The sequence below is a fragment of the Nestor notabilis genome, unplaced genomic scaffold, assembly GCF_000696875.1.
Source record: "Nestor notabilis isolate BGI_N333 unplaced genomic scaffold, ASM69687v1 scaffold20176, whole genome shotgun sequence".
NCBI classification, from domain to species: domain Eukaryota; kingdom Metazoa; phylum Chordata; class Aves; order Psittaciformes; family Psittacidae; genus Nestor; species Nestor notabilis.
In genome coordinates, this window is record NW_009934585.1 from 1 (window position 1) to 15,909 (window position 15,909).

At 43.9% G+C, this 15,909-nt stretch overlaps 1 protein-coding gene across 1 annotated transcript in view; it reads right to left on the reverse strand.

Annotated features, from left to right (window-relative positions):
• Positions 1 to 11,982: 11,982 nt before the first annotated feature.
• The window catches only part of KPNA3 (karyopherin alpha 3 (importin alpha 4)), a gene marked incomplete at its 5' end in the record, with an annotated part of 33,086 nt that continues 29,159 nt past the window's right edge, over positions 11,983 to 15,909 (reverse strand). The window contains one exon of the mRNA XM_010017431.1: positions 11,983 to 14,556. Within this exon, the coding sequence (XP_010015733.1) occupies positions 14,458 to 14,556 (99 nt within the window). The remainder of the gene's footprint in view (positions 14,557 to 15,909) is intronic.

The following is a 15,909-nucleotide window of genomic DNA, read 5'->3' on the forward strand; positions in this document are numbered from 1 at the left end:
GGCGCCGCTGGGTGCTCCGGGGGTGCAGCGCCCACACTGGGCAGGGCCTGCAGGAAGTCCTGGCCATCCTCGGGTTGCTGCTGCGGGGTCTGGAGCAGAGCTTCCCATCCCAAGAGCAGCCCTTCACAGGGCTGGTGGAGAGCAGGCAAGCCCCAGAGCAAACCTGAACCACAAGGGGACCCCTCCCAGTCACTGCTGCCAGCAAGTTTGTTGTGGAGGATCCTAGCCTCTGGGTACCCCCTAACCTGAGCAGACCTGCAGCTGGCCCACACCACGGAACACCCGGGCGCTCCCCACTGAAACCCACCAAGATGACCTCCAAGCAAAACTCCCATCCTGGAGCATTCTTGGCCCCGTCCCTTGGACTCTCATCACTGGCTGCAGTTTGTCTGCTTTTGCCAGGCCCTGTTCATCCATTGTGTGCGTGTCCAGTGCTTCAGCAGGGATGCTTTTTGTCAGATCAATATAAACTATAACAGAGATGTGCACAGCAGACAGAAGAGGTTTTCTTCTTTCTGTGGCTCCCAGCCCGGATGCAGCTATCCCGATGGGGTGATCCCCACAGGGGGGTGTTTGAATGTGTCCCATGCTGCTTCTCTCTCAGCTTGAATCACACGTTCATCGGCTGGGGGAGGCTCTAAAAACGAATGGCTAAACAGGAGCAGCAGAAGCACAGGACTTGAAATGTCTAACAGCTAATTGGTTTTAGTGCAGCATCTACAGGTATAAACTTCAAGCCATGGAAGCAAGTAAGGATTCAACAGTGTAATGCCGTTTGAGGATGTGTATATATTAATTTCTGCATTTTTTGTTTTGGGTCTTTCTTTTCCACTCGTTATTTTTATCCAATACTGATTTAATGAAAATGGTACCTCATTTTCCTTGTATTTTATTTAAATATCAAGAAATCAGACCTGACTTTTAGATGGTTGGAAACACATCTGCATGGCCAGTCAACCTCTAAATATCCTCATGATGGCCTGAACAGCCAAGATGAAATCCCATCTCTCAGACTTTTGGAAACCAGACAAGACCACTCTACACGCAATGCTTGGTAACCACTGGCACTTACAGGCACAGGCAGGTCGGTAACCAAAGGGCTCTCCACACTCAACTGCATCAGGGCAGCTGAAATGCCCCTGGCAGCTCATGATGGGGTTGGGTAGGTCCGTTATTGCAGTGATGGTCTTTGCCTGATCCTGCTCAATCTACCATTGGAAAGACCAGTAAAATAAGTGCTTGAGGGCTCCCTGTACCCAAAATGCTGTTTTTCAGGGTTAAAATTAAGAAATGTCATAGTATTCCCTACTTCATTATGATATGAATGAAAGTGGTGGGGGAAGAGGGGAGAAAGGACACAACATTTTCAGGCAGCAGAAGTCAGCTGTTTTCAAGGAAGAACATATTCAACCTAGAAACACCAAGGAGAAATACATGACAACTTCTGTTCATACCACAGCATTTTACAGTTGGTCAGGAGTTAATCACCCAGCTGTTACTGGTGCTGTTATTAGCCTCATTTCAGAGAAGACGGCAGCTGGAATAGAGAGCTTAAATGGTCATGAAGAAATAGAATCTGACATTTATAGGAAGATCTCAATAAAAGAAATCCTTCCCAATGGAAAAAGTCTTGAGGGTTTTTTTTAGCTGTGTTACTGTAGAACTGGTATATGCTGCAAAATAGTGCTCTTGTGTTGATCTGTTCTAAGTGATCATGGTTATGAGTGTGCTTAGCCCTGAACTGTGTAATTCATTATAAGACAAACCTGTGTGCGTGGTAAGGAGGACAAATCACGTCTTTAGATCTTCACAGTTAACATCAGCAGGTTGATCTGCCTTTGGCTTGTTGTAGGTGCTCTGTTTCTAACACACAAGTCTCCAATGCACATGCTGAGTTTGACTGTCAGAGCCAGACCAAGCAGTTTTTGTGAGACGAACCAAGTGCTTATACCTACACATAGATGAACAAACTCAGGCCATCTATGCAGCCTGGTTGCTGGTACATGAAAAAGCCACATCTTCTTGGTCGCCTGTCTAGCTGTTTTGAACACCAGTCCCAGGGGCACAAAGCAAAATGCTCTTGTGTTGCACTGCCATGCCAAAAAGAAATCTCCTTATTGAATTCACCGGTGTTTTGGTCTTGTGTCTCACTGGTACAAGGCAGAGTATTGTACATTAGCATGGGGGATCAGCAGTAGTTTAAACTCAGCACAGACAGAAGGGTAGTCCTGATGATGTTTTACTCCTAATTGGCTCTTGATGTGTGTATTTGACTGTACAGGACTGTCCGATGGTGGTTACAAAGGTACTGAAGCCTTCCCATTACCCCGTGAGTGGTTTTTAAGCCCTTTAAAGAGAAAAAATAGGCTTTTCTCACAGCAGATAGGGGTGACCAGCAGTCTTTGGTAGATACCACCAACTGAAAATCAAAATAGCAAGGTAGGAGGTGGGGAAGAAGGGTTTGTTCTTAGCACTGGGAATCCTGAATGCCTGAAACTGATGAAGCAACATCCTGGTTACTGAAAATGTTCTCACTTCCCCTGAAGCAGTAATTTGGCAAAATACCCCATCTCATGGGGCATCATGTGATTTACCATCCTTGTTTTCTGGAATGAGGCTTTTCTGGACACCCAGTCACATTGCTCAGTTCATTTATGCCATTGTTGGAGACTGTCAAAGAAATGATATCATAATATCTGTCATATTATAGATATTATAGATATATATATAGGTCATAATATCTGAAACAGCAACACAGAGTTTACTTCTAATTATTTCCTTTTTTCTCCTGCATTGAAAGCATGTTAAAACAAGTCAATCTAATGAGCCCTGCACTGCTCTAGTCAACAGCTTATGGTACGCGCTGCAGCAGCACTTAAATGCTTCAGTGTCGTAACTGCCGCCCGGTTCAAAGGGAGCAGCACAGAGATTTGCAGGAAGAAGCCAGCTCTGGGGAAGTAAGTTTGTTACCTCCTTTTCCTGGTACTTCTGCAGGAGAGCCTCTGCCACACTGAGCGATATTAATCCCTTAAACATCTGTGCTTACAGACCCCAACCAGGAGGGCACCCTCAGACTTAGTCTCCATCTTTCACGTGACAGATGTCACAGCCTCTGCACCGGTTTCTAAAATAACACAGCTTCTCCCTTAGTAGCAGGAAGAGAAAAATCCTTCAGACACTTCCTTGTTTCAGGTTCCTCACAAATTTGATGCATCCTGTGAGTTATTGGCCCCAGAGCCCACTCTGATTGCTCAAGATCCCTTTTAGTGGCTTTTCTGGATGCTGACTCCATCCACTTGCTATCCATCCCTGATGTTGGCTGTCTCAAAGCCAAAGGGAGAACTTCAGAACAGCAGCCTGTTTCTCTTTTATTTCTGTCTTATTTTTATTTCCTTTATCCCCCACCCCACCCCCATTCCCAGCAACAAGGATTTGCTTGGGAATTGTTTCACTGCTGGTTCCCCCCTCCGCCCCTGTTGCAACTGGCATCCCAGTTACAGACTCTGCTAGTAGCTTACCACAGCTTCATCAGCTCTCTTTAACAGAGCTGGTCCGTTTTTAGTTGTTAATGTGGTCTGCTTTTCTGTGATCGTGAATCTGGTGGCTGTAAGCTAAATGTATTGGCAAAGGTGGGCAACTCATAAGATAGGTTTGGAAAGAACATCTTTCCAAGGTTTGGAAAGAACATCTGGTCCAACACCCTGCTTAAATCAGGTTGCTCGATGCCTGGTGCAGCAGTTTCAAATGTCTCCAAGGATGGAGGTTCAACAACCCAACACTTTTAGAGATCTTTGCAGTATTAATCTTTACAATAACATAACCGGAATCCATAACTGTGCATTTTTCTTCCCAGCCACCAGTCCACTGAGAAGAGCCGTATTGAGAAGTATCTGCCCTTGCTTGGAGCTGTCAGAGCAGCCGCCTTGCCCGGGGCCATCAGCTCCTCCAGTCCTGGGACCTCCCATCCCTTCTCCACTTTGTGGGGATCGCTGCAGTGGGAGCTGCCTCCATGTCCTGCTGCCCCTTCAAAAGAAACCGAGACACTTCAGCCGTCTTTCACACTGTTTATGGAATCACAGAATGGTTTGCGTTGGAGGAGACCTTAAAGCTCATCTAGTTCCAACCCCCTGCCATGGGCAGGGACACCTTCCACTAGACCAGGTTGCTCCAAGCCCCGTCCAACCTGGCCTTGAACACTGCCAGGGATGGGGCAGCCACAGCTTCTCTTATGAAGGGGCATAGCTGACTACTCACTGATTTACTAACCTTTCTGAGGAGCTGTTTTTTAAAGCGGCTTCAACAAACCTTTTCATGACTCTGAACCCAGCACAAATTTATGTTTGAATTTTTGACAAGAAGTTTTCCATTTGTCCTCAGAAAGAAGGAAATGGTGAGCTGGAAAAAACCAACAAAACAACCACCAGTGTTAAAACCAGCACAGGAAGGACAATTCACCTTTTCCCCTTCCCTTCACCAGTACAGGAAGGATGATTTACCTTTCCCCGGCCTCTTCACAACTTCCGTGTTTCAGCCATTCCGTGACATAAAACGGTTTCTCTCTGCACATTAGCTGAGTTCTGCTCTTGGCACCATTTCTTTGTTCGTGGATGGACCTATCTGCCACCTGACCTGCAGTTACAGATGGAGCTTCTCTGATGGGTTTCACCACGGCTTTGCTGAGGGGCCTGAGGTCAGAGGAGAACCACGGGATCCCGGGGCTGCAGGGCGAGCGTGCGAACGGGTGACAGTGAACTATTTGAAGAGGGAACAGGCAGTGAGAGGGAGCTGTGACCTGTTGTAACGCTGGGAAAAGTGTCAGGGCAGCAGCCAGAGGCCTGGGAAACGCCTGGGGAAGAAAGGGCAATAAGAACTTACAGAAAGAAAGCTAAGAAACACTCTCTTTTCAAATACAACATGAAAATACAACCTTTAGTTGGGAGACAGGCTGTATAATGCAGTGGAATGTCTTAATTATTGTTTTCATACACCTAATGGCTGTAAATTAAATTCCTGCTCTTAGAGAAACCCTGAAATACCACCTATAAGGATTCACCACATCTAACTGACCAAGAAAAAACAAGGAGCAAAGCCATGTGTGACACCACACGTGATGATAGGCTGGAACTAGATGATCTTTAATGTCCCTTCTAACCTGTGATTTTATGACATCAGCCTAAATTCAATAGAAGAAAGATTTGGCCCTTAAAGATAGGAAAGAAATTTGAAAGCGTGAATCCTACAGATTTAGAAATGGAAGTTTGTTAAACTCTGTGATTCTTCTTGATGTAACCTGGGGACTGCTTCTTATGCTACAGATACTCCTCAGAGCCCTTGAGCCTATCAGTTGTTGGCTCTTACCCTAACCCCAATCACCTGAACACGGAGAAACACTGCAAGCATTAAAGTGTTAACACTGAGGACTTGGCTCTTTTCTTCTCCCCTCACAGAAACCATCAAAAGAACAGGTTGTTAAACTGCACTAATGTCAATGTTCCTTCCCAGCTGAGTTTGTGTGAGAGCTAAACATGGTGGCAGATGCAAAAGCTCCTCACTGGGCAGGTTTCACTGCTGACTGCAGGCTCTGTGCCTTGGGCTGACCTCCCATGTCAGCCTATTCCCTTCTGTTACAGCCAAGAAACTTACTTAGTGTGTGTGTAACTTCCTCCTGACCTACTCAGTGTGTAGCTGCTTGGAGTTGTGAAGTGGGTGGCTGCATGGAGCACTGATCAATGGTTTCTGTTTCTGGGAAGATCTTTGTCCTGAAGCTACAGTGTGGAACATGTCTTGCTGTACTGGCTGCAGCTTATTCCCATGCACTGTATGTGCTGGGTTCACTTGCTGAATACAGAGATGTGCGGTGCTGGGAATGCATAATGCTAATTCCATAATGCTGTATACCAACTAGGTATAAATAAACCTAAATTCAGGCAGGACATGATGAAACCAAACAGTCTGACACCAACTTCCTAATTTTCTTGAGTCGGTAGTTGACTTGAATGAGCAGCCTGGTTTGGGTCTAGCTTTTGTTTGGCAGCTGAAACTTCCTGCACTGTCCTTGGTTATTGGCTTTGGGGGGGGTGTTTGGCTGGATTTTTATTTTTTTTACAGATGTATTATTTGCATTGCTGTTTATTTTCTTCCTTTTTAAAAGGTTGACATGACTTTTAGTGCAGGACTTGTACTAGTATCATGGGTATAACGTGCTGACTTCAAATTCACAGCAAGCGTGTTCTCCAAAGCTCCTTCCTTGTGCCTGTTTTCTCTCCTGGGGCACATCACCTTCAAGAAAATGGCAAGAAGCTCCATTAAGTTCCAGCACCAAAATGAATCTGAAATCATTTATTTAGGGTGCGTCTCCCATGAGGAGGATGACAGGGGCTGTGCGCCTGGAGCACTGGTGGCCATGAACCAGGTGGCTGGAGAGCCATGTCTCAGCAGACTGCTGCTCGCTGGTGACGAGATCAAAGTGACAGGCAGAAGCAGGGCAAGCCAGGGCCAGCCCTGAGGGTGCAGCAGGGCACAGCCTGCCATAAGCCAATCTGTGGCATTTTTGGTTTCTCCCTCTGGCCAAGGCCCTGATCTTTCCCAGACAGTTAACACCCAAGGTCCTGTTCCCCAACAACTTTCGTGCATTAGTACTTTCTGTCAGCAGCAGCACACGAGCTCCCATGCAGTGGTGGAGGTGGCTAATGGGGTCTTCAGCTCTGCAAGGGGAGGCAACAACAAGGTCATTTGTTACTTCTGCTGATGGTGCTGGGGGGATAAATAGCAATGTGAGGGATTTTTTTTCATGCGGGATGAAGATAGTGTGCAGAAAAGAACAGAAATATTGAGGCTGTTTTCTATATTGAAGACAAGTAGCACCTGATTGAAGGCAGTCACAAGTGCTTCTTCCAGGGAAAAAATTCAGGAAATAAAGGTCTTTCTAAGGGGAAAGCTCAGTGGGAACCAAGCGACTGAAACAGCACCTTCCTGCCAGGCTGTGGTGCCCGTACTGCCCAAAGCCCTAGGGTTGCCTGCAGCCATCTCCACCAGGACACATCCCCAACCCTCCCAGTCATTCCCATGCGCTGCCTTTGAAGAGATATTTTTCCTCAGGGGCACAGTGGATGGTGTCCCCATCCCTCCCGGGGCAGCTCTGGAGGCTCAGGACCACTTTCCTGCTCTTTCTCTGCTGAGCTTCCCTTGCTTTGCCAGTGATAAGTCCACCCCATTTTGCAGAAATGAGGCATCCCTGGGAATGGTCTGTCATATTTTGCTTTGGTGTTGACCTTCCCCCAGGAAAAGGGGGAAGCTACTTCTCCATCCTTGTGAAAGCTTCACCCCGAGGTGTGCCATGCAGATACCTTACGACTGGTGCAGTGCTGGTCTCCTGCTCCAGCCCTGTGCTTACCTAAACCTCTGGAACTGCTGCCTCTGTTGAGGGATGGACTTTTAGCATTGGTGTTCGTTTACACTATTATCAAAGAAAAGGACTGCTGTTAAGTGCTGTCAAAAGCCAGAAAATAAGGAGGTTTAAGTGTGTGTCTATGAGCAGAACAGACCCTCTCCTGAGCCTACATCCCCGGAAAATGAGGGCCCCAGCTCTGCTCTCAGCTGCTATTTTTCTTCCTGAGGAGACCTCCAGTTTGTTCTTTCCAAAGTCCTTTCTCTCCATTTTCAAACCTCGGATGGGCCTGTATGAGCTTGTCCTCTCACTGCAGAACCCAGAGGCTTCGTTCTCCCGCCATGGTTTGGTTAAGCAGCACATACTGCTCCTACATCCAAGACAAAGCGGAGCGATGCTGCAGAGCCACCAATTGCCAAGCGGTTGTTGTCTGTGCAAGTGGTTGTGGCCTGTTGAAAGCAGCCACATTGCCACATCCAGATGTGGTTAGCCAGCACAGGCCAAAAAAACCTTAATAAAAATCCGAGGCCTAAGGGAAAACGTAAGAACAGTTCATCAGCTCTGGGAGCGATAGTTCCTCACAGCAACCAGTAGACAGGACATTGATGGTGCCAGACTGATTTCAAGCATTAGAGCTTTGGAGGTGACAAGTTTCAGACTGGGTTGGTGCAGAGGTTTATGCTTCTGATCCAACCACAGAGAGGCAGGCAGAGGTGCAGGCAGAGGGGGACACCTTCCACTACAGCAGGTTACTCCAAGCCCCTGTGTCCAACCTGGCCTTGAACACTGCCAGGGATGTAGCAGCCACAACTTGCAACCTGTGCCAGCGCCTCACCACCGTCATAATGAAGAATTTTTTCCTAATATATAACCTAAACCTACCCTGTTTCAGTTTAAAGCCATTCCTCCTTGTCCTGTCACTATGTGCTCTTGTAAAAAGTCCCTCTTCAGCTTCCTTTGTAGGCCCCTTCAGGCATTGGAAAACTGTTCTAAAGTCTCTCCAGAGCCTTCTCTTTTAACAGTCTTCCAATACCTACAGGCAGCCTACAAGAAATATGCAAATATATAAAAATATATAGAGGATAAATATATATATTTATAAATATGCAACTGCTTAAGTCAGGAAAACTCCTGGAGTATCCTAAGAGCTCAGATGTTAACTAAAATACCAGATACAGGAAAAACTGTGACTACTACAAGCAGTGATTTCACCCCTTCCCCTCAGTTTTTCATATTTCCAGCACAGATCTCTGGCTGAACTCCCCTAGAACCACCTCGCTGGATAGCAACGGGCGTGCAGAGCTCAGTGCAGACACTTGGCTCCATGCTGCTGACACAGAGGTCAGGTTTACAGCCCCAGCAGTTTGGTGTACAGGGAGAGCAGGAACATGCTCCTGCTGCAGAAGCAAGGTGCCACCTCGCTAAATGCTCCCCTTGGACTGCACCCTTTCCTCAGCAAAGGGTTAAACGTTTCAGCGCAGAGCCCTGAAACACTGAGATTACAGAGCTGGAAGTGAGTGCGATTGCTACATGTCCAACACAGTGTCTGCACATCCAGCTCCATGTAAGTGTTCACAAACAAGCCTTTTGGACAGAAATTTTCCACGTGAGACACAGGCACCAGCTTGTGTTTTAGCAGCAGTTGAAACCATTTTTGTTTGCTTCCAGACAGGCAGAAAAAAAGATAGGTTTTTAACCTCTTATTTTTTAATTTTTAATATTTATTCTAAACCAGTAAAGGCAACGGCTCAGAGACGTGAAACATGACAGAGATTGAGGGATGCAAAAACCTTCTTTGATGAAGCTACACATTTTTTGGAAATTTTGTCTGTATTTTATTTAAACATGAGAATTTGACAAGTCCAAAGACAACTCCTACCCATTTCATCCCAAGATTTCCTGCGTGCTGCTCGGCTTAAAACGACAAAGCCTGAGACCATGCAAACCGTTCCCAGAGAGCTAACATCAAATACTCTCTCAGTTACAGGAATGGGGCCTGACCTCACTGCGGTCCCTGTAAGGTAGGGTCACCACGGCAAGGGCAACAGAAGGACTTTATCCCTTAGTTTCAATGTAGGCAATATCTAGGTTTCAGAAAGCCCTAACAGGATGCAGAAGTACAAAACGGAGGAGGAAACAGCTGTAAACTGCAGAACAGAAAGGAACAGCGATGGGTCTAATCCCAGGGCAAGACATACAGCTTGCCTGAGCATCTCCCTGCACAAACCTAGAACTGAACTTGCTGAAGCCTCTGGCAAAATATTTTGATTTCATCCTCCCTTTTCATGTAGAGAATTTGTATGAGGGATCATCTGGCTTCATGAGGTAGGGTTAAAAAACATCCAAAACAAAAGGGAAAAAAGCCACCGAAGATGTTCAGCTTGCAGATAACCAAGATGCAGACATGAGCTCCCTTATGCTTCATTTCAGCATATTAGAAAAATCCAACACCACAGTTTTCCTCAGGACTCCCTTTAGTAAAGAGGACAGCTAATCCATCCTCCACATCTTCATGCATCCCTCGGCCCTGATTAATGTACATAGAGCAAACTGAAGGCTAATGTCCTCCTCCTGCAGCTCCCTTGCTGTGCCCAGGCAAGAGCCTTCCTGCAGGGTATCTCAATCCTCCATGAAACTTACCATTTTTCCTGAGCTTGTGTGGTGACATTGACCCTATTTTACTGCTGCAGATGAAGGCAGAGCAGTGAAGACTTTAGCCTTCATTTTAAAACATAAGAATCGTGGGTTTAGTATTCTTAGGTGCAATACACAAGGCTGTAATGTCCCCGACATGTATTTTAAAACCTAAGGTTGAGAAAAAATAACTCCTATGCTACTTTATAAACTTGATGCTGCTCAAGAAAGCTGTGTCATGAATGCATTTAAAAAGGTAGCTCCTCGTGCTGCTGCAACAGCAGCTGGACACCTCTGGGTCTAGGCCAGCAGCACAGATCAGACCTGCCCATTCCCACTTCTGCTGCAGGATAATGTATACGCAAACCACACTCAGAAAAGCTGCTCTAGTTTGTAATCTGCATCTTAACACGAGGTAGTTTTCCTGAGCAGTCTGAAGTAATGTACCACCCAAAGCAGACCTGAGCAGCTCAGGCAGGCCCAGCTCACTCTGCCCGCACTGCTGCTGAGTTACTTGATGGTGGCAATCGTGACAAATCCCTGCGGCAAAATCTCCCAAGGCTTTGCCTGCTGGAGCCCACAGTTTTCTATTTTTTTTCCCTTTCATCCTGAAAAGTGCTTTCTAACGGCTTGGCATAATTTGTTGTCCTACATATGTTTGAATAGAAGCATAATTACGACACAAAAAGGGGTATTTTTTTTACACCACAAAGTAGAAGGAACACAAGGCAACTAGGCTGCTTTGGTAGAAATGACTGGTTTGAAACACCCTCGGAATCTAGAGGGGGTTATGGTTCGGATTAGAGTAACAAAATGGGCCTGAACTAGCATTCAGTCCACTAGTATTTTTAAAGGTTTTTAAACAATATGCCTCTCAGCAGACCTTCTTATTCATTTGTTTTGCAGATCAAGCACACAAAATGAAACTGTATTTTGGGAAGTATGGGGAACACGCAAGATATCCTCTAGGTTTTATTATAAGTAAGATGTCCCTTAATGCATTCTTTATTCCAAGGCAGTGCCTGCCAAGCCATCTAGGTAGACCTGCTGGATAATTAACAGGTTGCCAAAAACCACCACCATTCATTTCGTCAGCTGAAAGCTGAGGGAATCAAAGAGATTGAACTGCTTTTGGAAATGGGAGTTGCGTTCTTCTGAAATCTTTATGCTTTATACACCCCACAAAAAGCCATTTGCAAAGATTTAAATACAGCCCTGGAAGCTCATCTCCATCATCAACAGACCCATGGAGAGAGCGTGATTCACCTGACTGACACGCAGCAAGGATGGCAAAGCCATAGCTGCAGAATCACAGGCACCTTCAAGCAGTTCGAGAGGTTTTCCTCCACTGCTGCTCTCACATATTTAAAGTAGGACTGTACTAATTAGGGGTCTGCTGGACAGTGCAAGTCTCTGGCACCTCCAATCTATCCCTGAGCGTTCCCCCCTTATGGAGTCGCTCACGCCTGAGGTGAGGGATCCCTTCCAGCTATGGAGTGACACGGAAGGCCAGTCACCAGCCTAAAGCTGTTCTTGATGCACACTCCCTCCCAACACATGCTGGGCAGGAGTTTGGCTTGTTTTGTACAGCATCCTGAGCTTAAAATTAGTGCTGAATCAGCACTGGAAGCCTGGAAAGGACATTTCTGGAGGTAGAACAGACTGTGAAAGTTTGAAAGTGAAGTTGCTATTTAACAGTTACGTGGGTCAGCTGCAGCTCACTTACCACAGCCTCGTACACGTGTTTGGGAAACACCTCCTTAAAAAGTATAAAACTCCATACTGGAACAGTATCCAAAGTTTCAGAGATGACTGCATTAGCGTACTTTATTCATTCTTGTATAACATACTTCAAACTTCAATGCGGAGTTCTGCTAACTAATATCTAGTCAAAGACAAAAACTCCTAAGTCAATCCATGAAGACTAAGCAGATTCATAATCTTCAAAATAAGTTCTTGAATTTTTTATAGTATTTGATAGCAGCTTTTTATTGGTTACAAAACCTAAGCCCATATACAAAATTAGGAACACATTTAGATGCCTCTTTGAAAGAACGTTTTAGTCTATTTTAACTGATAGTTTAAAAAAATAATAAAAACAATGCAATTTTAAACACTGTTCTGAAAACGTAAAAGTGCAGCAATATACTTTGTTTCCTTTATTAACTATGAAATGGTGCAATCCCAATCAAAAGCTGATAAGGTCACAACAGAAAGAACTGAGCAAACGCTTTGTCCTGCCTTACCCAGTTCTCCGATGTTCACTTTTAATGTAATGCATTGAGTGCAAGAAAAGGATCAAATCTTCACAGTAGTGGAAAACTGTTGTTTCAGTATCAATTTGTATGTCATCTCCAGGATAATAGCGAGTGCAGGCAGAACAGGGTATCCGTCAGTCTATATGGCATACAGGGAGACTAAATTGAATTAGAAGGGGGGAAATGTTTGTTCACGTTAACATCTGCTGGAACTCTAATTTCACAAAAACTTTGTGACCTTACCTAACTTTGACTTTTTATTGTTTAGTTTTTTAGCGAACACCACACAGTTTCAAGATTTTTAGACTATAGTGTGTGAATAGGATGCAGTTACCATATGAAGCTTCAACTCAACTTTTGGGAAAAGAAAAAAGGCACAATGAACTTCAACTCAATTTTATGTGCACAAGAGTTGAAAAATCTGAGCCACCTTAAAGAGAAATTGATTCTAAAATTTATAAAACCTATAAATAATCAGAGGCCAAACCACTATATTAAAACAGATTATCTAGCAAGTAAAAATCTTGCAGTTTAAACATACGCTTGTATCCAGTTGAGATACAAGACAACTCACTCTTTAAAGTGGCTCCACCTTGGCAGATATATACTTAATGAATGCACACCTGCTATGCGTTGTTCATCAGTGGAAAAACAGCTGATCCACAAAGCTCTGATGGCATCTGTCCTTATCTTCATCACAGTAAATACAACCCACATCCAATAACTAAATTAGTTTAGATTTTTCTATCCCTTCACATCAATGCATTGGGAAATTACACCCAGTAAACAACAGCAACAAAACCAGTTTGTGTGACAGCTTACAGAATTTCAAAGTTATCGATCTTCACCCCAGCAATACCAAAATCCCTTTGAAAATGACTGGGTCAGACGATTTTCCAAAAGCAATGACCTCACATACCTTATGTAAAGTTAATGTGCGCTGCACATCAGGTTGATGCTGAATAGTGGCAGCTTCCATACAGCCTCACACGTCAACCAGTTTGTATCTTTTTTTAATCATGTGAATAAGATTTGAGACTAACTTCTGAATTACTCTTCCAATACTCCAAGAATGAAGCTTTTATGACGCTTCTAAGTAGTTGCTGGTTTGTTGCCAACCACATCATCATAAGCACTGATTACTAAGTAAAAAATAGTTTAAGACTAAATTACAGTAAACATGAAAGCTCCACAGTTTAAACCCAATATAAATCAACCATATCCAATTATCAATTTAAAACAAAATATATTGACTACTGAAAGTTGAAAGCAAGATTCTTTTAAACTAATACATTTTTGGACAGATATTTTTCTTTTTCTACAGTCTGGGACTCTTGCTTTCAGCTTAAACAGAAGTTCAAGTCCATAACAGGTTGTAGCTCAGGTAAAATACCATGCACAGCATTTGATTACTTCAAAACAGCAGGAACACACAGGCTGAAGTGAGTGGTCAAATAGGGCTCGCTGTTCTCAAAAATTAGGTATAATGGCAAAAGCTTTACCAGTCCAAATCTACAGTTCATTCTCCAACCCTGGTTTCTGAGGCAGTTAATGAACACACATCAATTACTGATAGCTGAAGTAGTTTTTTGTTTTAAACTTAAGTGTTTAATCAATTGCCAAGTGTTTGTTTTTGTTTAAGTTACTTTTATTTCAGTTTCACCAATGAAATTCATTTGGCTTGCATTTTTGAATCTATTCTTCCACATGAAGTATATGAAAATATGTTTGTGGAGGACGATGATGGAGGCTCAGAGCAAACTGGGCCCCTGTAAAGTCTTCCAAAATGTATGCATCATACCAAAGTGTCTTGATCCACAGCGCACCGTTTTCCAAAGAAGCTACTTTTCCGTGGAAAGCCAATGTGCCACCACTATGGAATATTCTTAACAAAACTGCAGATTGCGGTTGTCAGCATGTGGCACCAGGAAAAAGGCAAAAAAAGGTAGTTGGGACTGTTAAAAAGAATTCTGGAACAGTTTGAGAGATCATGCATATGCATTTACAGTCCATGTGATAGTGATGTTTGGCAACTGCAAAGTGACCGATACATGGCTTGCTTTAGAAGCATCAAAACGAAGAGGCATGTGTGTCTTGGAGCCTTTTGTTTCTTCACTTGGTAGCCATCTGGTGGTGCTTCATACTAGTGTGGGACAGAGAAGCTGCACTTTTTTGAACTTAAAAATTAAATTCTTTTGTTTGAAGGTTGGCCGTTGGGTCAAAGTTGTAAGTACCTCCTTGAGTGGCTTCAGGAATGAGACTGGGATCTTCGTCGATCTGTAAAATACAACAAAAACACATGAGAGGCCAATTCCCTGCACGGTTCAGTATATGTAGAAAAGATTCACAAATGCCAATCTTTTCTTTTCTTTAGTATTATTGCAATATAACTAGATCAGGTTTTCAAATTCTATTTCTCAAATATGTTTCAAAAGAGCAACACATCAAATCTGTTCCAATACCATTAGGGAAACAAAAAATTGTAACGGTTACAGACCAGGTTGCTGCGTGGTCAAAGCAGTTACTATTTTAGCTGTGTGATTCAATTTTCAGTGCCAATTTTTAGTACTTCTGGAGCTGGCTAATCACTAGTTGTGAATTCCAAAATCAATTCTGTACTTTCTCCCATTTTCTTTCAACAGGAAAATAATCTCTATCAGCAGCTGATAGAAATACTTATATAAAGCTTAAAAGAGTACACAGTATCTCCCTATAAGAATCTGAAGGATTCTTACACATTTCAGAGCAGTTTTATATAGCTCTCACAAGCCAAGCTGATTTTTTTAGAATCCAAAAGTTCATCATTACTCTATGTACATAGAATGAAAGGCATCAGCATCCAACTTCACCCAACTTCCTCAGAGCTGTTAGAATGTAGGTATTTACCACCTCTAGGAACAGCAAATAACATGGCCAGTAATAAACACGGTCAGTAATATCAATATGCACAACTTCAAATGCTACCCCATGCTCCTCCAATCACCAGCTGCATCTATTCTCCAAACATGCTACCTCTACAAATCAGGCTGCAGGAACCACATGCTGTGTGTCATTCTGAAGAAGGTTAAGAGCCTTTTCATGGGGGTTCCAAGCTTTCTGAGATCTGATCTTGGAATAGTGCAGAGTCAGAAATGACTCATCTAAAATCTTTGTTTCTCTTTATTTTGGGTGACAATACCTAAATTGGAGGGTGAAATTAAGGCCTTTGGTAACAGCAACAATCTGCAACAGCAAGAATGGGGCATGTCATGCTCAAGTGAAGATCAAATCTGGTTTCAGAACACTTTATAAAATGTTTGCCAGTAGATAAATTAGCTCTTCTGCCTTCTGCAGGAGTGCTACAACATAATGTTACCTAAGTCCACACACCTTTAACACAATAAACTGAAGTCAGGAAGCCATCAGTGCTGATCCTTTACAAGGCTGTGCACTTTATAGAGCTCAGCAAAGGAGCAGATGGGATTAAAAGTGAAGGGATATCTAGTAGCCAGCAAAATCTCATGAGAATACAGAAGATCCTGAAGTGACAGAAGGCAGGAATACTCCTGGCAGTCAATCTTGACACTGCCAAGCAGAATAACATAACCAGGCTCTTACCTCCCTAGGGCAATTTGGACTTTCTCCCCCCCC